Source organism: Poecilia formosa, unplaced genomic scaffold (assembly GCF_000485575.1).
Source record: "Poecilia formosa unplaced genomic scaffold, Poecilia_formosa-5.1.2 Scaffold62, whole genome shotgun sequence".
NCBI classification, from domain to species: domain Eukaryota; kingdom Metazoa; phylum Chordata; class Actinopteri; order Cyprinodontiformes; family Poeciliidae; genus Poecilia; species Poecilia formosa.
In genome coordinates, this window is record NW_006800001.1 from 2,328,055 (window position 1) to 2,354,520 (window position 26,466).

The window sequence follows — 26,466 nt, forward strand, 5'->3', positions numbered from 1 at the left end:
AAAGAAAATAAAACAAACAGTTACACAATCCTACAAAACGGACAACAAAAAGTCTGAAATTATTATTTCTATCAAACTCGAGATCGCAGCGTAAAATTTGATCAATGGTTTTAAATTAGTTTCTGAAATTATGCCACTCTTGATGCAATATATTTATGCTTATGTGAAGATATTCAGCTGTACTTACATTATTGAACACCAACATCAAATTTGTTTGTTTTTCCTGTATTGTATAAAAACTAACAAATGCTTGTTAAAAAAAAAAAAAACCCAAACACCATTTAAGTAGCTCAACAGAACTAACATTGTGTAAGGCGGCGTCTCCAAGTAAAATACAAAATGCCACTTTCAGTGACTGCCAGTTTTTTCCACAACAATCATCTTTAACACTAAGTGAAGGGCCTGTTTGCTTTTACAACCTGCTGGAAACATGTTTCCTACTCGGAGCCCAACTTCTGGCCACAGCCCTCCATTAATATCCTTAGAGTTTCACAAAGGCTTCCTGGTTGTTGATTTAATCCATCAGCTTCAGGTTTCCAAAGCAAAGCTGATGGAGCGTCACCAAGCAAGCGCCATGCTTCACTACAGTCAATGCGTTCTTTGTGGCGTATGTTTGATTCGTCCTAATCCACAGGCAAAGTTCCCGTTTATTGATTCATTGTTGTACAGAACAACAGCATTTCAAGGCCGCTTCGGCTCGTTTATGAAGGTCTGAACCAATTTTGCCTTTGGTTCAGAGGTTGTGTACATCTTTCAGTTCAAGCGTGGAGGAGCCCTCCGGCGAAACTGAAACGTTTCCCCACCAAGACTTCCTGCAGGTGTTTTCCCTTCAGTCGAGAGTATCTGACCACCTGCCTCGGCAGGAAGTCGTTGGCAGTTGACAGCTTCCTGTTTTTGCCGCCAGGTGAGGAACGCACTCTACGTTTAAACATTAAACTTTAAAAGTACGGTTCCAAATATAGGCCCTCTCTTATCGTTTTTTATAATCCTCCTCTTTTCTACAAGGCGGTGATCTCTTCTGTGAAATTTTAAGACCATCTCGACTCAGTCATATTTTTTACAACCATTAACATTCCAGGTTTTTGAAGTAATCCATTTTAAGCACAACTTCTTCAAATAAAGAAGACCTTCATTGGTTCTATCGAATGAACCCGAGGCAAATCTGATTTGCAATAAATCTTATTAATGGGGTTGAATAATGTTGAGACTCCAGCAGCCATTGAATGCATGACGTATTGTTGAACAATAAAAAACAAACCTCTTGTGATAGCTTTATGTAATTATTAGCACTGACTCAAAGTGAAATGTTTTGTTGCAAACAGATTCGAAAAGTTGCCAGTGAACTTAATTTGGACTGGGAGCCGAATACTTTAAGGTGCCGTTACCTTCACTCGCTCCTTGTAATTAGGGCCACAACTAACGACTATTTTAGTTATCGAATCATCTATTGATTATTCTAACAATTAACAGTTGTACATCTGATTGTTTGTAGCAACAGCTAAAAAAAATACTTCTAGCATCAACATGTGAAACACTCAGTCCTTTCTGGGTCACTTAACATCAGTCCAGTGTAGGGTAATTAGTCGATTATTTTTTGGATTGCAAGAGGAGTTTAATATGAGATGTTTTATACAGAATATGAACTTTGTAAAGCTAAAACTGTGCCTCTTGTGGCGTTTTGGGTTGAACATATTTACAGATAAAGAAGGGGTTTTTTTCTTCGCTGCAAAATGTTATATTTTACACAGTGGCGATGTAACTACTTCTCTTAATATGTTCTTCTCGAGGCAACTGGGCATTTTTTGAGTCCGTATGCTCCAGTTAACGATTAATCAACGACTAACCTCCTGGCCGTTCATTCCAGCCCGACTTGTGATGATCCACTTACCGGGTAAGCGGGCAGCAGGCCCCCTGGTCCCATTATATACTGGTTTGGTAGTAGAGGAGGCACTCCCTGGGAAAGGTTGGGAGGAGTTTTGCCTGTCAATACACAGACACACAAAAAAAAGATTTATCCAACTGGAAAGCGATTCGAAAATCCCCCCCTGCTGCATCAGTGGCGTCCGTCTAACCGGTGGAGGAGAGCAGCGCCGTGGTCCTCGGCGCGGAGAGGTTGGACGTGGCGGTGGCTCCATTGGAGCCGAGTCCCAGCGCCGTGCTGGTGGCGACGGCGGCGGCCGAGTGGAAGCCACTGGTGCCGGCGATGCCTCCGACCGCGCTGCTCATGTTGCTGCCCATGCTGGGCATGTTGGCCAGGTGGCTGATGCTGCTACTGTTGCTGCTGTTGTGGGCTGAGTGGAGCGACGAGTTTGTGGGCTGTGAGGATGTGTAAGAGCTGGACGAGGGAGTGAGGGAGCTCACGCTGCTGCTGTCCACACTTGTATACTGTCCAACATAAAAAAATAAAAAATAAAAATAAAAAAAAACAAAGCACAGGGAACATTCAAAGTGAGGCAAGTAGTCCATCCTGTGTGCGTGAACATTATCCATGTCGTATTTCAAGGCTTTCCGAGATTTAAAATGTTAATTTCTTGATTCGGTTTGGCTTGTTTTTAAAGTATAAATTAAAAAGTTCCCAGTAACTTTAGAGGAGTGGTCTGGCTTGAAATGTGGAATTGCTAAAAAGAGAGTAATGGATTAAAGAAGAAGTTAGGAACAAATAGATTAGTGGATAAATAGACAGATAGATGGATGTCAAGACAAAGATGGAGGGCAGGCCTTTCACAATAATTTGTCGTCTCAAGGATGAATAAACTTTTATTTTGTAGAGAACACTTAACTGTTTTAAATATCCAAAATAAAAACATGACAACCCAAAACAATAAATAAAACCGAAATAATAGTAATAACCACTTGGAAGCAAAACCATAAATAAAATGGATTATTATGTCTCTCTCAACCAAACTGCCTATCAAAACATATTAATAATCAGAATGGAAATGATGGAGCTTGTTTTAACTTTATTATGCTTTTAATTAATTGATTAATTGCGAAAGGCTTACTGGAGGAATGAAACAGAAATACAGAGAGAGGAATGGAGCGATAAATTGAATGGTTGATGAATCAGACTACAGATAAAGTAGTTCAGAAAAAGAGACTGTTTTTTTTCCTTCCTTTTCTCCTTCCACAAATTTCTTCTTCCATAATGATCCAGATCTGGAAAATATCTAAATCTAATCCCTGTCAGGGCAGGAACCCAGATCATTTTGCACTGATATTAGTTTCGATACAGCCCCACCAGATACTCACAGTGAGAGAACTTGATCCCAGAGCTGAAACCGAGGAATGGCTGCTGACATGGCTGTTGGGGGGGGGGGGGGGAAGGGGGAGGAAAAAAAAGTTTAACTCAGGATGCGATTATGCAACTTCTATACGTCTATAACAAAAAAAAAAAAAAAAGTTGGCGGCGCTCTTCTAAAGTTATGATACTTCAGGCGAGACTTGAGAGACCTGTTGAGCGAGTTCAGCTGGTTCGCTGACGGCAGGTCCTGTGCTAGGCTGGAGAGCGCGGTGGAGCTGTGTGGGGGCAGAGTGGGGGTTAAGTGGGAGGACGCCGAGGGACCGTTGGCGTTGATGTTCACAGACGGCGATTCTGGCTTTGGTGTGGAAGAAGCCGACGACGCTGAGAGACACAGAAATAACTTGTTGGCAGCTAACTGATGACGTAAATGCACCTCTTCTGCCCAAACAGCTAAACATAAAGCGGTGGTGGGTAACTCACTGTCTAGAGCGGCTGAAGTTCTCACACCATTCAGACCGTTCTGACAAAAAAAAAAAAAATTGCAGTTTTAGGTTAGCCGATTGCCAGTCGGTAAGAACCACAACCGCATCCTTTAAAAGGGGAAGATAAGCTGGCCTGCTTACCATCACCGGCCCCGTTGGCTCCTTGCTCTGGGAAAAAGCGAGCCGCGTGTGAGGGGGCATTGTACCTTCGTAACTACCCCCTACCGAGGAGAAGTGGGAGGAGGTAGAAGGTGCAGAAGATGAGGTGGTTGAGGTCGCTGAGGTGGACGACGGAGGGTTAGCGGGGCTGTTTGTCCCCAACGATGGCGTGAGGCTGGGCATGGCCGCGCTGGAGGAGTGATACACCGGTTCAGACGACGAGAGCGGCGAAGGGAGGGCGACTGAGAGAGAGCTGCCCAGCGACTCACTGGAAAAAACACACACATGGCAAGAGGTGATCAAACTTCGAATTATTACATTAAGGGCCTTTTGTTATCCAGGTATAAACTGATTGACATAAGACAGTCAACAGATTAGTCCTATGCTGTACTGATGCAAAGTCAAGCTGAGCTTTTCACATGCTGATGTTACAAGTATTTGATCAAGAATGCACTTGTTGCATTTTAGGCAAAAATGTTTTTTGTTTTTTTTTAAAAAAAAGGAACTGCATAGTTTATATATTTGCATCTAATACTTCTGATATTGTATAAAAGGCTTACATGGCTAAGTAAAAAAAACTTATAGAATAATCAGTTGTTAAAATAATCATAACCATCACAACTCTTCAACTTGCCAATCTCAGCTGTAATTCACCTAATTGACATCAAGAAGTAAGATCACCTCTTGTACGAAACATGAACTATTTTTAAAAATGATTTTAATAAGATGCATTTAGTCCAAGGGCTGCAGTACCTGAGAGGTTTTGAGTACAGACTTGTGTGGCTTTGGGTCCCTGGTCCTGATGCAGGTGGTGCTGGTGGGGGCGCCGGCGTGGAATCCCGGGACACTGCGCTCACACAGTTGTCCACGACCCCAAACTCTGGCAGCGCCGACTCTGAACCAAAGTCCAGAGCTCCAAACTGGAGGTTCAGCCCTGGGACATCAGCTGAGCCTGGCATTTCTACTGCTGTGGATGGGATCTGCCAGAGAGGAGGCAACACATTCCTACATGTCACCGCCTCCCTTCGAGCTTCAACAGCAGGCCATTTTTCTCTCGGTGCATCACCATCACTCCTACCTTCGATGTAGGAGGTATCCTTCGTTTCGGGCCTTTGAGCTGCCCCCGCTGTTGCTGCGGCGTGCTGCTCCCGTGGGAGTCCAGCCCCGGACTGGGAGCGCCAGGCTTAGCGCCAGCAGCGGCCGTCACCGGGCCGGCCTGTGCTGGCGTGCTGATGTGCTGGGGAGCAGGCGAGGCTGAAGCAGGGGCTGCTTGCTGCTGCATGGGGGGACTGGGCTGGCGCGCCAGAGGCAAGGAGGGGCCGCTGTGCCTCTGAACCAGCTGGCTCAGTACAAGAGAAGGCTCTGGCTGCAGCCCAAATTCACCTGCAAGCAAAAGCAGGGAAAAAGGAATAACAAAATGCATATTTACTTTAGGGCTGAAACGATTAATCGTGATTAATCGATTATTGGATTAATCCAACAACTTTGGCAATCAATTAATTGTTAACTGGAGTATACAGATTCAAAAAAAAAAAAGGCCAATAGCTGAAAGAACACATTCAGGACAGTTAAGCCAAATATATGCATTTTACATTTAAGATAAAAAACAAACAAATTGTAAATATGTACTATCCAGAACTTCTCAGGAGGCACAATTAAAGCTTCACCTTTTTGGTGCATAAAGAAAAAATATCTCATATAAAGCAACTTTTGCTATTATTATTTGGTTAATACAGAAAATAGTCAACATTAGTTCTACACTGTACTGAAGTGGAGTCAAGCTGGAAGCGCCGAGCATTTCACACGTTGATGTTTGAGGTATTTTTTGCTACAAATGATGATGCATAGAATGCTGTTATTGTATTTTAGACAATAAAAGTTTCATGTTCTTATTAAAAAAAAAGACTTAAAGGAATACATCTTTAAATGTATTTCTAATATCGTATATCAAGGGTTTAAATGGAAAATGGCAACAATTTCATGAGCTTAATCGATTAATCGTCAGAATGACTGTCCGAATAATTGGTAACTAAAATAATGGCCATCCGATTAATCGATTGTCAGAATAAGCAATAACCAAAATAATAGCTTTCAGATTAACTGATTAATCGTCAGAATAATCGACAAACTAAAACAATCATTAATTGCAGGTATAGTTTACACACAGACTGCCAGGGTGTACGCCGCCGCTCGCGCAGCATTGATAGATTTACTCGCCACGAAAACATCTACACCACTTACGACTGAACTGCGAGGACAAGGATGCGCTGTTGGACTCTGAAGCTTTCATGTCCCAGCTCGAGGACGATGGCGGCGGTACCGGCGCTCCCAGACCCGGCAGCCGACCCGTGGAGGTGTTGCTTCCTTGGGTGCTGACAGGAGGGGCAGCCTGGGACGAGGGCAGCTGGCCCAAACCGGGACCCTTGAGCTGTTCCAGGATCTGAGCACCAGCGCTAGGCTGAGGCCGCTTGGCTTGGCCCAAGTCCCCAAAACCAGCCCCCAGAACCGAAGACTGGCGAAAAAACAACAACAGTGAAGTTCTGAATGATTATTTTTGGTTGCATAATGATTGTGAACAAACAAACAAAGGAAAACATGAATAAAAGCGCAGCGTTCTCTTTTATTTTTCATTTTTACCAGAGCAGCGTGGGCGTAGCTCGTGCTGCTGGTCGTGCTGCGGCTGGGTGGCGGTTGCTGATGGTGGTGGGAGTTGGTGAAGACCAGACTCGACGTGGAAGAAGAGGAAGGTGGCTCTCTTCCTCCTACTCCAGGCTTTTGCAGCAGAGAAGCGAGGTCCAGACTAACACACACACACACACACACAAGCTTTTGTAAATACTTACATTTTTCCCAGTACATAAACCCAATTTCTAAGCGGTATTAGGACTGCACAAAAAACAACATTTTTCAAATATGTTACATTACAGCTCTTGCTACATGTCTGGGTTTGTTTCCCTGCTAGAAGCTGAACCTCTGAACAGGTCAGAGTTTGCACTTGATTTTTTATTTTGTGGAGTATTAGAGTGAAGGGAACTGAATTTAAATGTGCAACATTTTTCAGATTTTTATGTGTTAAAAAAGGTTTTAATTTGAAATCGTGGCATCACAGACTTTCAAGAAGTGTGATTATTTTTGCAAGACTAACCTTTGCCCAGGGGTGATATGGTTCTCAACAGCAGGTGCACTTGAGGAGGTGAAAACCTTGGTCTCTGAAAGCTGTATGGACACAGAAACACAGTGTGTATTTTATATACATATATATAGAAACTAGGGCAGTGTAATTTTATTGATTCTACGATATTTATGGATATTTTTTTTCCTTCAGAAAGTATAAATAAATTAAATCCTAATTTGAGTTTTATGTCAAATCAACATGAATTAAATGACAGCTATCACACATGCTGTTTTGTACCCAGTTGCACATGTACATTAAAATGACATGCAATGAAACAACCAGTTACAATAAGTTAAATAATTAAATGAAATAGATAAATTACATTATCTAATATAAATGAATAAGACAAAAATGTTCCTTTTCTGCATAACCAAATATACAAAGCCACACAGTTAACCTTTAGACAAAGCAGATGTATAACAAAAACAACATTTATTACACTATCAAGCCAAGTCTATGGAACAATCACAAAATGTCAAAAAAAAAAAATCACTCTGTCCCTCTAAAATCTTTCAGAAAATCTTTAAAATGTATCAAACAGTACCGGTTGCTAAATATCGTGATGTATATCGTATTGTGAGCAGAACGTCGTGTATCGTGAGATTAGTGCATCGCTGCAGCCCTAACAGATACACACACAGACAGAGACAATCAGACTTTTTACTCACACTGACATCTTCATTCCACTCCTCAGCTGTCCAGTCTTCCATAGTATTTCTCCAGGCAACTGGAAGAACACACACACACACACACACACACACACACACACACACACACACACACACACACTTAATGTTTTCCCACCCTGACAGATTGCAGTGAAACTGCAGCACACTCTTTCCAGCGCTCACCTGTCCCATCTGTGTTGCTGCTGTTGGCTGTGTCCCAAACCTCGGTCTGTGTGGTCCCGGTCCCAGCCTCTGAGGTGTAGTCCGCTGGGTTGAAAGTCCTGACCAAAGAGATGCACAAAGTCCGGCCAGGGTTAAAACTCACCTTGGTTTGTTCTTTCTCAAATCTCGCAGGTTAACTTCACGTGTTAAAACCAGAACAGTAGCCAATGGTCTGAAGAGATAATCGCAGCTGTGTGTTGCCACCATACCCCATGCCCTGTGCGGAGAACCTGCTTCCAGGCGGCGCTCTGCCTCGACCCCGACCTCCTGACCCTGCAGAATATCCAAACAAAAGTCAAACCCATTCAACTTATTACTCATCATTCTTACAGCGCTACATTTTCATCCTCCTACCTCTGCTTCCCCTGGCTCTTCGACCTCGATCCGAACCTTTGTCCACTGGAGTCGCCTCCACCCCGTTCTCCTCTGGACGTGCTGCTAACAAAGTAAATAAAAATCCAACAACAACTACGGGATTCAACAGGAAGACATTCTGCCCCCTTCTGAACAAAATTTAATTTCAACTGGGTCCTCACCCTGCCGGTTCCGACTGGCCCCTTTTCCTTTGCGGTTGGCCGAGGCGCGGCCCTTGCTGGCCTCCCGCTCCCCTTTCTTCTCCCGGTTCTCCTTGTTCTCTTTGCTCTCTGATGGGGTTTCCTTCACCAGAGGCTTCTTCTTCCCCACCGTCTCCCATGAGGTCTGAATGCAAAAGAGGAGAGGACACAAAAACTAAATAAAAACACGACCAGTGTTCATTAGAACCTACTGATTATGGGAACAAAAGTCCTTCACCTAAGAATAAATATACTAATCTTTTGCTGGAGAGATTTTTTTTAATTTTTTTGATCCGTCAACATAAAAATTATTGTCATAAGTACTGGGGCTGTGCAGTATATCAAATTACGTTTTTCAGACTACAATGTCAATATGCGTCACTATTCACAACCATTGAGCACTGCTCGGAAATCTGCAGTATTTGGTAGGTGAGTATGTTTCAAGTGACATAAATTAATGGTCTGTATCAGGGACGAACTCTCTCACGTGGGCCAAAATGTTCAGCTCAAAATGATTCACAGAACAAAAGTGTATCATTGTTAAAAACTAAAATCACGAAAAAATAATATCTTTTCACCTGCTCAATAACAAACTAAACATGAGCTATGTTGATGAAAAAAAATAAAGCAAATCTGATTCATTTTGTTTTGTAGGAACAGAATCGTAGATCCAAATCCTCAAATGTTTTTTTCCAAATTTTTTCATTGCTAAATGAAAGGCAACCAGCTTGCTTATTAGTAATTTGAGCCTAATTAAGGAAAAAAAATCATACTTCATTTGTTTACATTTTTTTTCTACAGCAATTAAAAGTAAATTTAGGTGCACAAATGTGTACTATGTAGTAGAAGTCAATGAGTAGATGGGGTCCGAGTTACCATGACAGTAGAATGAAACCAGAAAGCTTGAAACTTAAAATTTTATTTTGTAAAATTTAACTTAACAGTCGTAGTTTTGTCCTAATTTATTCTTGAATTGTGGTCTGAGGGCTGCACAAAAATAGTCCAGGGACCGCAATTGGCCCCCGAACCTCACTTTGAACACCCTTGATCTCTATACAAGGGTATAGAGATTAAATTTAATGTGTGTAAATTAAATTTACACACATTTAATTGTGTGTAAATGTAAATTTACACACAATTTACATTGTGTGTAAATTAATAACAGCACAAGTTTAAAGATACGGTACTTATCCAGAAACTGGTGTTAGTTATCAAAGATTTAACATGTTTTTCTACAACTAGCCACTCGGTTCCCAGTTATCCTGAGTATTTATTGTATTAAAAAACGAAACCCTTGAATGAGCAAATCCCCATTACCAGATGAAAGGAGCTTCCACTTACCATGTCCGAAGTGCTCTCCAGGAGGAAATTGATGGCTCTGCTAACATCCTCATTGCAGTCATGAAGCGCTACCATGCACTCATCTTGATTCTTCCCAGTCACCTCCATCAGCTGGAAAAGGAACCACACACACTTTACACACGTCTGCTTGCGTCAGAGATGGAAAACCACAGCATTCCCACTGGGTGCCAACCTCACAAGAGCATCGAAAAAAAGTTGACAGAGTTGCAGCACCTTCCACACCAACTGGTACCCCAAGTAAAGATGTGTAGAAGAAAATTCAACTGTTGATTGCAACGCATTTATTGTACTGACAGGAGAAAATATGCTATTAGATGCTACCTACACAATAAGCGGTTGTTTAGAAAAGCTTTGCTGCGGAAGAAAAAGCCTTTTTTGCCCTACCATCACAAACAAATATCTAGAGCGTGCTAAACTCTGCTGGAACGGTGTCCCACTTTCAGGTATGGTGGTCAATCTTTGATTACGAGAGCCTGTTTCTCTTCCAAAGACTCCAGGAATCTTGTTGAATGCATGCCATATAAACTCTTTGAAATACCAGGCAGTTTTTACAACAAACCTGTTGGAATCTTCCAGAAGAACTAAAAATTATTCATTATTCCTGGGTATTCCAATAGGATACTGATCACAATATCCAGTCGGAAATAAATGGCTCACCTACACAGAAAATCGATATACATCATCGGTGGTCTCCTATATACGCAGAAATCTATTTAATATCTATGTGGTGAGTTAAAAAGAGTTTCCCCAATAGAAAATTTACACTCGTATGAATTTTTTCCCCCCTTTAAACGTTTAGTGAGTATAGGATACCAACATTCAAGCAATGTTTGCTTTTTTCTGACACTTCTTACACATCTTTACCAGGGATGCCAATACATGTGGAGGGCACCTTAAACCACCGAAATGTCCAAGTGTCTCACACCTGGTTAACTTTGTCCTCAAAGTCAGCATCATTCTTGTCGTAGATCATCTGAGCAAGCCGGATCTGCTCAGCAGTAGCCTGTATCGCAGACACATTAGACATTGAAAAGGGATGCAGAACTTTTGTGGTTGGCGTGGTTTAAAAAAAAAACAATGACGAAGAAATAAATGGGGAATAACCACTTCCTATTGTCCCATTAGGATAATGTCTACTTAGCAGATGCAATCAAACCAAATGAAAACTTTAGCGCATCTTATCTAGTGCTCAGAGGAGAGCGCTTCCACACTTTGGCGTTCGGGGACGCTCACCTGTATTTGCTTCTGTGGCTGTGGTGTGTGAGGGGCCGCTGGCAGCGCTTTTTCCCGAGGACCCCGGGCCTTGTCGCCGCCCAGCAAGCTCATCATATACAGTATATACAAAACTCTGTATGTACAAAATAGAAAAACCTGCAGAGATCAAAAAGCAAAACCCACGTAAGAGAATGAGCAAAAAGCTACCAGCAGTAACGCTAATTAACTCCCACTGTTTACGACCCAGCTGCAGCTTTCCCCTTGTGTTTGATGCCACAGAACTTCCTGAGCATCCAACACCAGAAGATGCTTTGAGCACAGAAAAGCCTCACTCTCGAGTAATGAATAGTGGCCTTGTGGAGGCTGTAAGACGCATTGTTGGCCTGGTGATGCAACAGCTTTGCTGAAAATCTGGGTCAAGGAGGAAGAGCGACCCAGTGTCCTTTTACAAACACAACAGACTACACAACGTGGACAAAACGCCACACCCCAGACTCCATAGCCTGTCTCATTGTGGAATAAGAGCTTCAATTTAGATCCTAAACACAAAACTGATGCATTGAAATGATTTAATCCGACCCTAATCAAGGTCTTGCTTACGCGACTGCAAATTCAGTGTGATTAGTTCCATAATAGTCTCAATATGCACTCGGAACTGGCAGACTTCATGATTCATTTCTGCTCTGATTGTTGACCGACTGGTCAATAACTAAAAATATGCCTTGTTTTCGGATCGGTAAGGATGCAGGTTGCAATGACAACTCTCCTCTGTGAGGAAGTCGTGACTGAGGAAAGATGACTCATAGGCTTCCACACAAGGAAAAAAACAAACAAAAAAAACAAGTGGAATATATGACTCTAAAGTTACTTTTTTTTTTTTTTAGCTTTTTGAAGAGCTAAACTACATCTTTCATTTCACATGTCGATTACAAAATCTTGGCAGTCTAGGGTAAAGGTAAGATTCTACTTCTCGATGGAGAATACAGTCATATTGATGTTGGGCAACTCTAAGAACTAGAATAGGTTGCCATGTCAAATCATATTATGATGTTTTTGTTCTAAAATGACACTGAGATTCTGTTCCAAGCGCTGAGCAGTAGTTCCTCTGGTTCTAAAACAATAAATTAATGATTACTCCGGACATAGAGGCTTTTTAAAGCTCTTTTACATCTGCAATAAATTAATAAATTACTAAATCTAACAAGAGCACATCTGTTTCTTTCCTCCTCAGATCTGAAGCTGAATGCAGCTGTTTTTTCTGAGTAGACCTTATAGAAAACAAATCATGTAAAAAATAAATTTAGAGATATATGTAAGCTGTAATTTCCCTCCCCAGGTTTTAATTATGCCGATACCTCTATACCAGAACTTGGGAGAATTTTACTATGCGTAAATATGAGGCTGTAACTTTGAAATGTATTAAGAAAATATTGTTTTGCAACAAACATTTTTAAAACTAGCATATCCAAAAAGCAGAAAAATAATATTTGTACTCTACAAGCTCTACAAAATCGGTGGATTAGAATTCAGCCACAAGAGCTCAGATCTGTGCACCTTTAAAACACGTAAATAGATGTGTAAATGGAAAACACAACATAGTGTACAAGTTTAGATTTCCCGACTGACCCATTTGTTTTGTGTCAGAGAACAATGGCAGTCAGCTATACGTGCTCTGCGTGACGCTGGCAAACACAAAGCTTCTCATTGGCTGCACCACTGAACAAAGCTAAAGCAGGAGCAGGCTTTTTATACAATTTCAGCAGATTTAGTTTCTTAGAATAATTCCTATTTTTGTCATGGACAATTTAATTTGCAGTAGCGCCGATATTGCAATAAGCGTATGAGGAAATTACTTAATGAATTTTTAAAGCAGAGTTTAAAAATTAATTTCGGCATACAAAACAACAACAACAAAAAAACAATGACAAATGTCTAAAATTGGACAACAATGTTTACAATTTTTTGTGGCATTTGGAGGCTTTTTTCCAGCTAAAAGACAATTAACTATGTAGTATTGTGTTGTTAACGCTGATTTTAGCTGGTTGCTGCTGTGTTAGTCATTTCTTGACATCTAAAATGTGGACACATTACGCGTACTCCACAAACACAACATATTTTAAGACATAACCATCAGTTCAACACTGACGGACTTTTGTGTTGTTGATACTGCCGTCCCCTTTGTCCTCGCTAGCTTGCTGTTAGCCGCTTCGTGCTACCGTTGACACTAGCATCGAACAAACGCTGCGGCTAACGATGCTATCTAAATCTCATCCAAGTTGATAGCCAACGGCCATCAAACTATCGTGGAAGTACTGTGTGTATTTCTGGGGCCGCTGCTACACAACGACACGCATACATACAGTTAAAATGCTCACATTACACAACCAAACCTAAGCCGAAGCCTGGCAACAACAAAGGTGTATCAAATCTACAGGAGGCAAAAAAAGGGCCTCGCAGAGCACAATCCCATCCCGACATTGCTCGCCGGGATTCAAGACAACAGAAAAATTGCGAAGAGACATCCTTTAAAAGCCCGGCTATAGCGAAAAAAGAAACCAGCTAATCGCCGGTCCAACGAAGGATTAATTAAGTTTGACGCATACCGGGTGCGAAACGTTAACAGTAAGTTGAATAGTGTGAAGAAAATGTGTGTTTTTATTACCTGCTAACACGCTTCACTCGGCCAGCAGTAGACAAGGTGGTCACGTGACGTGCGCTGCCGCGGTGGATGCTCCCCTCTGATCCAACTCTCCCCACGGCACTTAAATGCTCATTATTACCACCAACCAGCATTGAGAGATTAAAATTGTTTTCGCCCTTGAACAGATTTATTTAGCGGATTTTGTTGCTTCACTTCCGATTCTCATATTTGTTACAGTGCTGCGCTGAATGATCAGAGGATTATTCGTGTTAACTAAGTTCAAATGAACGAAAGTTTACAATAAGCCCTTCGATTGTAAAACCATTACCACGTAGTCAAACATTAAACACTGCTTATGATTATTATGAAATATCAGTCTTTTTTTTATTTTTATAAATGTTTGCTCCCAAATAAACTGTTGGGCTATTACTACCTTTCAGCAAATGGCTTCAAATGCAAAAGGAATTGATGTTATGAATATTGCAACTAAAGAACCTGACTTCCAGGTTATCAAGAACTTCAAGGTGAAAGGTTGACATATAAAAAGGAAGTCTACAGGCTATTCAGGAAAACCAGGAAGCACCTTAACGGTTTCCTGTTAAGCATGTCGCTATGTATGTTGTTACCACCAGTGCAGAGCTTGTGCAATAATGGCAGCAGGGAGGTCTGGGAACCTCTGCACTGCCTGCAGAGAAAGGGGCTGGGAATTACTTGTCCTCACAAGTCAATTTTTCAGATTCCAGCTGACAAAAATTATTTTGAAAAACAACTCTCAAATAAGTCAGAATTTAATACTTTTGATCATTTTAAGTCAGTAGAAGAGATGGTAGAGTACAGCCACTTTTTTGTGAGCATTTTCCTACTCTTTATCAACCCTTACAGAAGAAAGATTTATTATCTACCTGTAATTCTACTATCAGTTTGGAAATCTCTCTATCTAGTTTCTTGACTTGAAGAACACGCTCAACAGGGCGTGACATGACTCATCGGCGGACCTTCGATTATCAGACTAGTGACACGAAGCGCAGCAAAGAAGACGTACTCTGTCCAAGAAAGACTTTAGCTGCAGTTCTGCAGAAAGGATGGACTTAAGGGTGATGCCAAGTTATTTTCTATGATGAATTCCTCCTTCCGTTGTGTACATGGGCAAGATTGCTTCCTATGATCAATATGTGTGTCAGAAACAACTTTATCCAACAAATTTTCCAGCATAATGGAGCATTGTTACAGAGGCCAAAGCAGTTACAAAGTTATTCTAAGATCATGAAAACAGGGATCCAACACAAACTGCGAAGAAATTAAAAGGTGGATCTTCTGTCATAGGCTGTGGATTATTAGTGATACACTAAACAGCACCAAACCAAGACTACCTAATGAGAAGGTATGCGAGACCAGAAGTTCCCAAAACATTTCATCTTCTGAGCCCCGACGCAGTGGAAGAACCTTGAGATAACAAAAGGTTAAGTATACAGGTGTTATTTTGTAAGTCAAATGTGAATGAAAACATCACTTTTGATAACTTTTAGCTGTCTGTTTTCCTTTTTTTTTGTAAGTTTAAATGCATAAACAGGGTCTTCCAAAAAAAAAAAAAAGACGGTGGACGGGGAGGTTAAATGGGATCTTATTGGGTGTCCTGACCAAAACATTGACAACCTCTGGACTAGCACATTTCTGTAAAAAGAGTTGCTTAAGTAATTTTTTTTTTTTTTAAATCAAGTTGACATCTCAAAAACAAAACAAAAAAACAAAACAAACAACAAAACAGATACATTAATATACATTTTATTGTATTATTTACTCCTTTTTAAAGAATTAGATTTATATCCCCAAGTGTTTATATCTTACAATATCCTGTTTCAGTCATTTGTAAAAACATTCACGAGGCTTGTATAAAAAAAAAGTGTCACCAAGGAGACGGATCAATCCACACAATTTCTTAGGCATACGGTACACAGAAAATGTCCGCAACTGTCCTTAATGCATTTTCTTTTTTTTACGAACACACATATATACATTTATATATATATATATATAAAATACACTTAAGTGTTGGTTGTTTAGTCAATACTTGGTCAGAATTGTTTCATTTCATGTAGAAAAGGAAACTGATGATTAATTCTGTGGCTGTCTTTCACAGAAAGATTTCAGGAAGGCAAAGACGTAGCTGAAGCCAACCCTGATTCGGCTTATAACGAGGGGAAGCACAGCCACTCACGGCTTGTTAAAAGAGAGGGCGAGTGGCTATGAGAGAAAATATATATATAAATATATATGTGCCAGGAGAATTTCCAAACATAATGAGCTTTCTTTGCATCACTAATGAGAAACTGTTCCCGATGGATCGTATCTGATCACGCTATCAAAACCATCGTCCTTTAGAAGAAACAAGATGAACAATCCTGACCAACAAAATGAAGTCGACAAGGTATAAAGGTGGTAAAATAAATACAAATGAAGTAAATTAGATCAGCATGGGATTGCCCGTTGGATCAAAGTGGAGAAAAAAAAAAGTATTTCTATATTACGTCCTAGCAGAGCAATAACACTGCGCTTATCAATTCTAACACGATTTTTCTCCTTTACATCTCAGTGAAGATAAGAGGAAGAAGAAGAAAAAAAAAATAAATCCCTCACTTGATCCGGTTCTTTGTTTTACTTCTGAGAGCAGAGGAAAGAAGTACTTTGCGAGTGTTGATTGTTCTCAGATGTCAAACTGCACTCGTGCTCGGTCCATCTACAGGAATGGCATCAGTAATCCTTCAGTCATTATTGCTGTCCATTTATGCGAAAGAAGGAAAAACTATTTCGAGTGAATTCTGTTTTTTTTGTTTTGTTTTGTTTTTTTTGTTTTTTTTTTTACAAATACACTTATTTATCACAGAGAAAGCAGCAGTTAACACTATCCTTGAGTACAAAAATAAGCGAGCAAAAGACCACAGCGTAATCCCTGCAGGTTGGATGTGAATGTATTAATGATGCTAAAATGAATATTTTTATTCTTAATGTTTTTCAAAACTCTGAGTTTCTCAGTGGCAGACTTTGTAGCTCTTTAAATTATTAGTTAATTGTACATTTTATATACATTTCTATTTATATTTATATATATATATATATATATCTATATATATATATAAGGGGGTGGGGAGCAAAACAGATAAAAGGTGAAAGGGGTTATTTGGGGAAGATGAGAACATAAAAGTGGACACAAATATACACAGCAACAACATTAAATTATGAAACATCATGCTCCTGAGTCCAAGTGTGAGCAAAACAGATGATCTGCTGATCAAAACAGATCCCAATGAAGGTGATGTGGATGAACTTAAGCGAGTAAGATGGAGGGACTTCCGTAGAACGATGGAGACGTAGGGAAGGAGCTGATTGACGAAAAGAGGAAGAGGCTAACTCCACAGTCCTGCGTAGTTTCCGTGCAGGCCAGAGCAGAGCGGCCCACCGGCTACGAACAGCTTGGTACCAGAGTCGTCATAGCAGTGGGTGTACACGGCGTTGGGGAAGGAATGAATGTCTGAGAAGTAACTCCTCCATGTTTCATCATGATTCTGAAAGCAGTCCCGAACAGGAAGGCAAGATTTGGAGATTAAACAACATTTTTCTGCCATCTTTCAGTAAAGAAATCTTTAAAGAAAAAAGAAAAAAAAAAAAACCGCTTACCAGCCAGCCTTTCCCTGTGGTTAGCTTAAGGATGCCATCTGGGGCACCCTTCCGATACCCGCTGGATGGATTGAAAGGGTTCTCCAGGAACCTATGAGCCCGGATGTCGTAGAAGAGAAGAGAACCTTGACCGGTACCCACAGTCACAATGTGCTCATAGAAACTCACGGATCGGATCCCTGCACAAAGACATAGCTAAGCATTAATGAAAGGAAGCCAAAAGATACAGAGTAGGGATGCGAAGAATCAATCGACTTACAATTGTCGATTAATAGTTTATTAGATTAAAATGAGTTTAAATCGATTAATAATGTCCGCTTACGCCTTCTTTCAGTATTGTACTTTGGCCGCCATGCAGCAGAGGGCGCCGCTGGTCATCCTTAAGCGGAGCCAGATACAGGAATAAAGATGGCGGAGCCACACCAGAACAAGAAAGGGTCCAACCGGATGGGATGCTAAACGCACTTCACGCGGTTCTGTTTTGAAATATAAACACTCGACAAGCCCCTTTATAGCGCTCATTTGGTTGTGCTGCATGTCAGCGCATTGTACTATGATGGAGAGAAAAAAACAAAACAAAAAAACAAATCTTTGCGCCAATTAAGCAGGTTTATTTTGCGGGCTGTCGTGAGTTAATGCAAGTCATCGAGCGAAGTTCTAACTTTCCTTCGAGAGCAACCACCGACGGTACTTCCATATGAATATTATGTCATTTATTCTTTTCATCTTCTTCTGTTCAGCAACATAATAGTTTCATGTTTGGTTATATTTTATAAATATGTTTAATAATGTGAGGGGGAACAAAAACTTTGTCAATTCAGTTAGTATTTAATACAGCTGACAAAATAATTTAAAAATGCAGTTTTTTTTCTCTATTAAGCATATAATGAAAAATGTAGTCCTGCATGTTATAGAAAGACAGTTGGCCAAGAAGAAAACTTAGATTTTTAAGAAAATGGTCGCTTAACAGATAAGATAAATCAACTTTAGATCAACTCATTGATAACTTGCATCCCTTCTATAAAGTATATAAAGTTTAAAGAATCAAACGCCAAAACCATGAACTTAGTCAAGCTAAAATATTTTTAAACAATATGTAGCTAACATTAAAATAAATGTAATTATAAGAGTCAATATTATCAAAGAACAAGCTTGAGTTCCTCCAGGTTGATGTGAATTCATCATTTAGCCACACAATTTTTTTTTAAAGTTTATTAGTGAGCATTAAGTATTTCAATAGAGTAAAATCCAACAATGTGAAATCTCCGGATTTTACATCTTCTTTGGAAATTCCACAGCTAACTTACCGCTTCCTCTCTCTCGAGAACTAACAGACTTGATGTTGTTGGTAGGCTGGCGTGGATCCAGAAAGGAAACATGGGCCTGAGAACCCACAGCATACACGGACCAGTCCTGTCCATATGCTAAACACACATTCTCTTTGCAGTGAGGCAGCTTGGTGGACAGTATCTACAGAGACGATGTGGAAAATGGCAAGAATTTCAAGTTAAATTTGATATAAAAAGCACATATTTTCAACAAAGCTATATTCTCATGCTCCACAAACGTAGAAAACTGTAGCAGAAAATAAAAGACACGTGCGATGTCAATCTACGTCCTGCATAGGTGAGCACATAGAAGCAAACAATAAATCACAGGACAGACCAAATTATTATTTAGTCATGTACCTTGCACAAATTATGCTCTGCTTTCCAGAGGTGAAAATAACCATCCAAGGACACGGCACCCAGCTCCTGCAAAAGGACAAAACCGAACAGGAAGTCAAGACATAAACCACTAAAATATGGGGCACCAGAAATGGGAAAAAAAAAGTTTCTGCTGTTTTTAAAATATCTTTTCGGTCTCTTTTTAACAGAATGAGAACTGACTGCGCCGAGTTTAACCACACAGACAGGAAGGACGGATAAGAGGTAATTATTTATTAGTGAAAATGTGCAGTTCTCGGACAGTTTTCCATTTAAAAATAAGTTTTTAATCCCAAAAGAAAGCTTACATTTTCTCCAAAGAGCCATTATAGACAGGTCTATGGTTTATGTTATTTGTCAGATTAGATCTGATAAATTCTACATTTAAAATGATAGCAAGATTAAAAAAAGTTGCAGTTTTAAAATGACCAAAAATGTCCATCATAGCTTCTCTGTGGATTAAAGTGCTTTTGATAACATGGAAAGTGACCAGCGATGTAAAGACCTTGGAGCGACGCACTGCTGTCTCTCCCCCGTCTGTTTCTGTGCAACATTAATCAGTTGGCCTGCTAACTCTTTTCAAGGTTAATCTAATTATGACACTACTGCTGAAGATTACAGTAGTTATTCAGATTATGATTACTCCACATTTTCCTGATTTCCTCATGTATTTTATTACTGTCCCAAACTTTGACAGTCTCAGCCAAAAAAAATAATCATATGTTGTACGCAATGAGGGCAGCAAAAGTTTATCCAATAAGCAGAAAATATTACCTGCATGGTGATTTTCCTTTTAAAATCCTACATCATACAAAAATTGTAGCATAAAAAAATATGTTTTAATGTTTCTAGCTTAATTAACTAGACCACATTTTAAAGTGAATCCACACCATTTGTAACATGTAGTTGTTATACCAACTTGTGCCTAGTTTCATTAAAGCCTAACCAGTTAAAAATAATTTCATTCCAATAAAGTTTTCATTCAACAACCCTTAATGCAAATGTTTACAAAGTCCATTTAATCCATCCACTTACTTTCATCAACAGTTTATTTTTATTATAATGTCTGCAATAACTTAAGCTGTTTTATACAGTTACAGAAACAAGTACCAGGATTTATCTCTTAAAGATGAAAATTTATCTCAGCTGTGCTCAGAAACAGAAAAAGAAAAAAAACTGAAAAAAAGAGCCAAATTTAAGGGGATTCAAACTGCGCAGGATCCAGAGGCGTTCTTACTTTATGGGTGTTATTGAAGGCCAGAGCACGAACTTTACAGTTGTATGGGTTGGTATACTCCTTGGGAATGTCCTTCAGGGCACGGTGGGAGATGTGCGCGTAAGACGGTACCGTGTCGTCACTCGGACTCCTCTCAGACTGACCGATTACTTCCTCTGTGATCTCCCACAGACCCATGGAGCCGTCTCTGGACCCTGCAGATGAAAAGCCCACGCAGCGGATAAACAGCCAACCCAGTAACTAGGTAAAAGGTGAGGATTTTCCAAAACGGTCACAGAAATAATTGCTAAACACTTTGCGGGACAGCAGCTTGGTTTAGAGAGCGTCTACCTGCTGGTTTTACTGACTGCCCAGAGGTCACACAGTTCATGCTTACTCACCAGAAACAGCCATGGTGTCACTGATCCACGCTATGGAGAAAATCCAGTCATTGTGACCGTCCTGGAAAACAAAATGGTTTTGGTGTGAAACGTCATAATATCCAAAAGAGTTCCGAAATACTTTTTAAAAAATTTTGTTTTTCCTAATTAACAACTCAAGGACCTTAAAATATGTGGATTTGGAAAAAAAATCACAAACACACTCACACCGTCTCACAAAACGCCGTAGAAAACACTTCATTTTCCACAGAATCCGAAACTCGTCTTTTGTATTTTCTCAATTTATCCTGTTTAGGGTTTGCACTCAGAATGGGCTGAACGGTTTTAAAAGACCTAATACTACCAAAATAAATTACTGAACTTTTAAGTGATAGAAAATTTTATTTCTCTCTATATCGAAATGCATCATCTAGCCTACTCCGCTTGAGACCTTCCCACTGTGCTGCAGCAAACCAGGAGTTACTGCACAGTGCTGCAGAATATTCCACTGTATTCGACACAATAGACGGGACAAGCTGCACACTTTTACCGCGGACTGCTTTGACCCCTTTAACTGACTGTGCTCTAGACAATATGGCACTTTGAGCGCTTTTGTGAGTGGGTTTTAGGTTGGAAAAAAAAAACAAAAAACATAGATCTCAGCAATGCCCACATGAAAACAACGGCTTTAACTATAACAAACACAATGAGAACTCCACTTTTTTTTTTGTGAAAACAAAAAACAGGATTTCTCTGACTTTTAAGATCATATATAGAGTATCTTATCAACTACAACCTTTATTGTATATTACTAGAATTTTTATGTGAAACACTAATACAAAAGTAGTGCAGCAAATCTACCAAAACACACCAATCAACCCAAACTACTAAGCTGGGAAATGAAAGCATTAATAAGAGTAGCAGCAAAGAGGCCCATAGAAACTATGGAGAAGCTGCAGAAATCCACAGCTCAGGTGGGAGAATCTGCTCGACAGTACAACTATTAGTCTTTTACTCCACATATGTGACTTTCATGGAAGATCAGTGAGAAAAAGCTACAAGAAGTCTTGTTTGCAAAACAATGAACACACCATCCCCTTGGTGATGCATGGTAGTAGCACTCTCACGTTCACCAAGGACAGAAAAGTTGATTAGAATTGATGGGAAGACAGACTGCTGCTAAACACAGGCTGATCCTGGTGGAAGACTTGTTAGAGGCCACAAAAGCGGAAAAAACAACCCTAACATACTGTCAGAGCTACAAAAGATGGTTTCAATCAAACTATATCCATGCGTTATTATGGCCTAGTCAAAGCCGAGGCCTAAATCCAAGAGAAAAAAATGTATGCTTACAGACACCATCCACTTTGACAAAATTTCAGCAGAAATACAGTCTAACAATGAAAAGTGGCCATGGTGAGTCCATGGCAAAAAAATCAAACCAACTAACCAACCAAACAAACAACAACAACAAAAAACAGATAAAATTAATTGTTTTTTTTCTTAATTTATGAATTTATGGGATAGGATTTCATACATTTTTTTTTTACTTCTTCGTACTCCTTTTCGAGCATGTTAACATGAAATGTTCGCCACTCTTGTGAATTACCTTCACTTGACTTTTGTTTTGAATTTCCTTTTATTAGTTAGCATAGTTTGAGTGTTGTTTGATTATAACAAATATGTGAGTCTTAGTGCTTTAGATCAAATTAACTAAACCAAAACAGAAATTGTAATTAAATTGACTTGTGAAAAAGGTATGAAAATTGTCTTTAGTAAATTCTCAGCTAACAACATCAAAACGATTTAGAAAAAAATTAAAAACATTTGAGTTTTGACTTTAAAAGAAGACCTGTCATATTTTTATCAGGTCCTGGCCCGTTTGCAAGGCAGAAATAAATGTATTTAAGCTTCATAAATTATTTCATAAAACTGAGCACTGTTTCACTAATTATGCTTGCATGTCTGAACAACATATAAAAATTACAATACAAGAGTCACTTACATCTCCAACACAAACAGGGTCCAGTGTTGGCAGCTGGTAGATGGCTAAGCTATTGGGGTTATCTCCTCCAGTGGCAAGCAGAGTTTTTGAGGGGTTGAGTTCAATTGCATGTATGCCACAGCCCTGCTGGTCCAACCGGGCGTGAGAGACCCCTGTTGGGAGATATTGCCGCCCTGTCGTCATAGCACCCACTGTCCCAGAGCCTGTGTCACTACACTCCCTGTCCTTCAGCATTGGAATGCCTGTTATTTTCCCTGTCAGGACATCAACGACAAAAAGCTGCAAACAAAGGAAGAACACGTAGCCGGTTAAGTCCAACATATGCACGAGGAACATCAAAATATAAAGACGGGGCGCCAAAAACTGGATCAGCTCACCGTGTTGCACTTGGTCCCACACACCACCTGCCTATGGTTGAGCCACTGCGAAGCAAACACCTTGTTCAGCCGTCCCAGAGAAAACTCCCTCTCCTTGAGGATCCCAGGGAGCCTGCCGGCCGCGAAGCCACGCAGGCTCCGTTGGAGCCGCAACTCATGCTGCTGCTGGGGCCTGAACTCCCGTCCACGGAGAGCGCACACAACGGAGCGACGACTGCCGCACCACTGCTGAGCATGCCGCGACGAACAAGAAATACGGATCCGCTTCTGTGGCGCTTGACACCAGCCCAGCTGTGGAAGAAGGCAGAGGGAAAGGTTCGAGCATCTTGTAAGAGTTTTAATTACGTCGAGCGAGAAAAGGTCACCCTGTATTCTCAGCAGTAATAAAGTCGCTAAGAAATATTTATTTCTGCTAAGAGTCAAAACTGATGGAGCATAACTAAACAGTTCAAACTGTAAAAAGAAATGATAGAAAGACATTCTTAGTGTTTGACTCATCTAAAATTAAAACATATTAAAAGTAAAAAAAAAACAACTCACGGGTGCAAAACAGCGACCAGTTTAAACAATGCAGTACTCATACCTGTTGTGATGTTGTAATCACAAACAGTTTATGGCTGGGACTGATGTGATAGATCAAAGCTAAGTAATTTGTAATGATGAAAAAGAAAATCATTCATGGTTTCAAATGTTTTTACAAATGAGACCTGCATTTTATTGATGTCAATGCTTTGTAGAACCATTGACATGGAGTGGTTGGAATATGTCTGCATCTGCTTTTTACATGCAAATTATGGGACTTGTTATGGCGTCCAGTTGCCCCTTTATTTAGGGGTATCAGAGTAAAGAGGACTCAAATGAAAGCAATCACAGACAGAGCTTACAAAAAAAAAGAACAAAAAAAAAAAAAAAAAAAAAATTCTGCCATTTCACAATGATGAACTATTCTGTGTTGGTCTATATCACATATAATTAAAAAGTCATACATTCGAGTTTGTGATTACAAACATGAAAAATGACAAAGGAGCATGTATACTTTTGCAAGGCACATTATCGAACAAAGGTTTACTTTGACTAATTGCTCGCAAATTACTACTACAAATAATGTGTATTTTATCCCCAAGTGACCCATTTTTATGAATGTACACTAATTCCGATGACAACCATAAGCCAACACACTCTAGCACATATGACGTATCAGCTAATGCTGACGTTGGTGAAATGCTATTCAATTAGATTCCAAATGCAAATCTCGTTTCCAGTCGAAATCAATTCAGTTATTGTTGGTAATGAAAAGCTGATTTGACACGCCAAGTCAAGCTAAGAGATGTCACTTTTAAAAGAGCACCTGTGACCATGTAATTGCAAAATAAAAACAGCTTAACGTCAGCCTTCATCGGAGCTGAGCAACCACTGAGCTAACGTTAGCTCTTGTATTGTAACGGACTGCCGTTGGCGAACGTCGAGCTAACATTAGCGAATGCTGACCCTCAAATGGAAACATGTAGAGTTCTTATTTTAAAAAGTCTCTTGTGTGTGCGTTCTGGCTCATTATGCATCCGTGTAGAGCGGTAGTTAATCTGTAAGCTACGGCACGGATGCTAATAATGCTCCTGTCAGCTAACACTGGCTAGCACGTAGTTAGTTAGCATGCTAACACAACCGGTTTCCGCCTACCTGTTGTTGGTCCTTCGGCTCTCCTGCCTTCCTTTTCCTGCTAACTGTTTTTCTCGCCATAATCTGACACACACAGTTCCTTCACCCACATGGAGGGTACAAGTAACACTGGATACTGGGTCATATAATGGCGATATGCTATTTTGTTCCTTGGCCCTCGCTGGCAGTGCCCGACGATGAGGTAGGGCGATCACATAAGGGTAAGGTTGGTCAGAGCGAAGCTAAGATTAAGGTAAATGTGCAGCTCCGCCTCTTGAATAATATGACCGTAAGGCCGCAGAAACTATCCCGTTTCCACTCAGTTTTCTCCTGCCAAGCTGTGTGCGAAGCGGCGACAACTGCGAAAGCGTTGGGCAGTGCGCAGCCGCACTCAAATTAAACATCAACAACAACAAGGTCGTACGGAACCGAGAGCGTAATACGTACTCACTGACGTCACTGGCGTTCCGGAGACGCTTTTTCTGTTTATCTGTTAAAAAGATACAGACAGACACACTCATATTAGCTTGACAAGTATTTTTGAATTCAATATAATTTAATTAGCAGTCAGCTGATTCCAAGAATGGAAAGCTTTGCAAAATCTGGCCAAGCTTTTCTGCGTTAATAATACGATCAATCTTCTGACGTCATTAAATACTGTCATTCAAAATATATCAAGTTTGAATTCATAACTATTTCGATGTAATCTGGATGCAGTTCTGTTTAGCTCCCAGCCTTAAATGTTGTTTCTTGACAGTTATACCCGTAGCAGATTCAGATTTGAAGTAAGCTTTTGATTTCATAATATTTTATATTATTTTGACTTGAAACCATTTTTACATCATTTAGTGGCCCAGCCCAGAGTCTTGACCGAATTGACAACCAATGGGAGGAGCTGCAGATTAGGGTGATGGCCTTCCAAAGTAAAAAAAAAATTGGAGTTAATCTCTAAAGCTAAATTGTCATTATAGAAGTGGAAGCATGCATACAAGTTGCCAAACAATTGTAAAAAGGGATTGACTTGTGATGAAAATAAAACCTCCCTTTTTTCTTTACACAATGATTCTTCTTGTACATTGTTTTTTTATGTTTTGTGATATCTAATGTCTCATCCAAATCTACCAGAGTTATGAATATTTATTATTTTTAGGAGTAGCATAATTATTTGTTGTGTGCCACGGGGCAGGAAAATCTCTCAGAGAAGCAAAACTGTGTTTTGTACCTGTGATGTTTTTTCTGAATTTAGCAGGTGAAATCCGAATTTTTATTTTGTATTGAAAACTGGTAGTGTTGACAGATCCTACTGAATATAGGATTTTGCAAAGCCGTATTTGAATTTTCTGGTTGTCTTCTTTATTTTATTTGAGTGTTTTATCTAAATGCGTTCAGTTACCTAACTGGCTCTGACCACTTATTCTCTATCTATGATGTAATTTCCCACTCAAGGTGTCCATCTGTTCTGTTATGTCAGCACTGTTCCACCGAAGAAGGTCATCATAATAAAAGCCAGTTCCCAAGCAGAGTTGAGCAGAGCTCACCAATCTTTGATCCCGAGCAGGTTAGAGGTTGTGGATCTCTCCCTTTGCAAAGGAAGGCATAAAAACCTCATTGGTCTTGTGTCTGTTTTTTTTTGTTTGTTTTTTTTTTACAAGTCTTGAGCTAATTTTAAAAACCCCAACAGTGTGACTCAACAAACTTTTTGTGTCCATGTCTCAAAACATCCTACCTCTGAAAA

At 40.0% G+C, this 26,466-nt stretch overlaps 2 protein-coding genes and 1 long non-coding RNA gene across 7 annotated transcripts in view; 1 reads left to right on the forward strand and 2 right to left on the reverse strand.

Annotated features, from left to right (window-relative positions):
- Positions 1 to 20,277, forward strand: LOC107836483 (uncharacterized). The gene is made up of 2 exons (XR_001662390.1): positions 1 to 1,375; positions 19,682 to 20,277. It is a non-coding gene; the product is annotated as an uncharacterized LOC107836483 (long non-coding RNA).
- The window catches only part of ubap2a (ubiquitin associated protein 2a), a 28,630-nt gene extending 3,870 nt beyond the window's left edge, over positions 1 to 24,760 (reverse strand). For 2 of the 5 annotated variants that reach the window (XM_016672564.1, XM_007554277.2), the window contains exons 1-20: positions 13,741 to 13,844; positions 11,097 to 11,234; positions 10,789 to 10,866; positions 9,843 to 9,953; positions 8,484 to 8,646; positions 8,302 to 8,382; positions 8,157 to 8,220; positions 7,909 to 8,006; positions 7,726 to 7,784; positions 7,028 to 7,098; positions 6,520 to 6,682; positions 6,124 to 6,394; positions 4,961 to 5,265; positions 4,636 to 4,862; positions 3,865 to 4,150; positions 3,722 to 3,761; positions 3,451 to 3,622; positions 3,250 to 3,301; positions 2,073 to 2,385; positions 1,889 to 1,980 (exon numbers count right to left, since the gene is read on the reverse strand). In XM_016672564.1, coding sequence (XP_016528050.1) covers positions 1,889 to 1,980; positions 2,073 to 2,385; positions 3,250 to 3,301; positions 3,451 to 3,622; positions 3,722 to 3,761; positions 3,865 to 4,150; positions 4,636 to 4,862; positions 4,961 to 5,265; positions 6,124 to 6,394; positions 6,520 to 6,682; positions 7,028 to 7,098; positions 7,726 to 7,784; positions 7,909 to 8,006; positions 8,157 to 8,220; positions 8,302 to 8,382; positions 8,484 to 8,646; positions 9,843 to 9,953; positions 10,789 to 10,866; positions 11,097 to 11,192 — 2,742 coding nt within the window. In that variant the 5' untranslated portion in view covers positions 11,193 to 11,234; positions 13,741 to 13,844. Of the gene's footprint in view, positions 1 to 1,888; positions 1,981 to 2,072; positions 2,386 to 3,249; positions 3,302 to 3,450; positions 3,623 to 3,721; positions 3,762 to 3,864; positions 4,151 to 4,635; positions 4,863 to 4,960; positions 5,266 to 6,123; positions 6,395 to 6,519; positions 6,683 to 7,027; positions 7,099 to 7,725; positions 7,785 to 7,908; positions 8,007 to 8,156; positions 8,221 to 8,301; positions 8,386 to 8,483; positions 8,647 to 9,842; positions 9,954 to 10,788; positions 10,867 to 11,096; positions 11,235 to 13,740; positions 13,845 to 24,752 lie in introns of those variants that run through there. The other 3 variants (XM_016672562.1, XM_007554276.2, XM_016672563.1) reach the window with 2 other exon arrangements.
- Positions 15,486 to 25,138, reverse strand: dcaf12 (DDB1 and CUL4 associated factor 12). The gene is made up of 9 exons (XM_007554278.2): positions 24,753 to 25,138; positions 23,076 to 23,366; positions 22,699 to 22,977; positions 20,715 to 20,775; positions 20,335 to 20,528; positions 19,080 to 19,145; positions 18,699 to 18,861; positions 17,392 to 17,570; positions 15,486 to 17,279 (listed from the first exon to the last, which is right to left on the reverse strand). The coding sequence occupies exons 1-9, from the start codon at positions 24,810 to 24,812 to the stop codon at positions 17,121 to 17,123; spliced, it is 1,452 nt and encodes a 483-aa protein (XP_007554340.1). The 5' UTR covers positions 24,813 to 25,138; the 3' UTR covers positions 15,486 to 17,120.
- Positions 25,139 to 26,466: the final 1,328 nt, after the last annotated feature.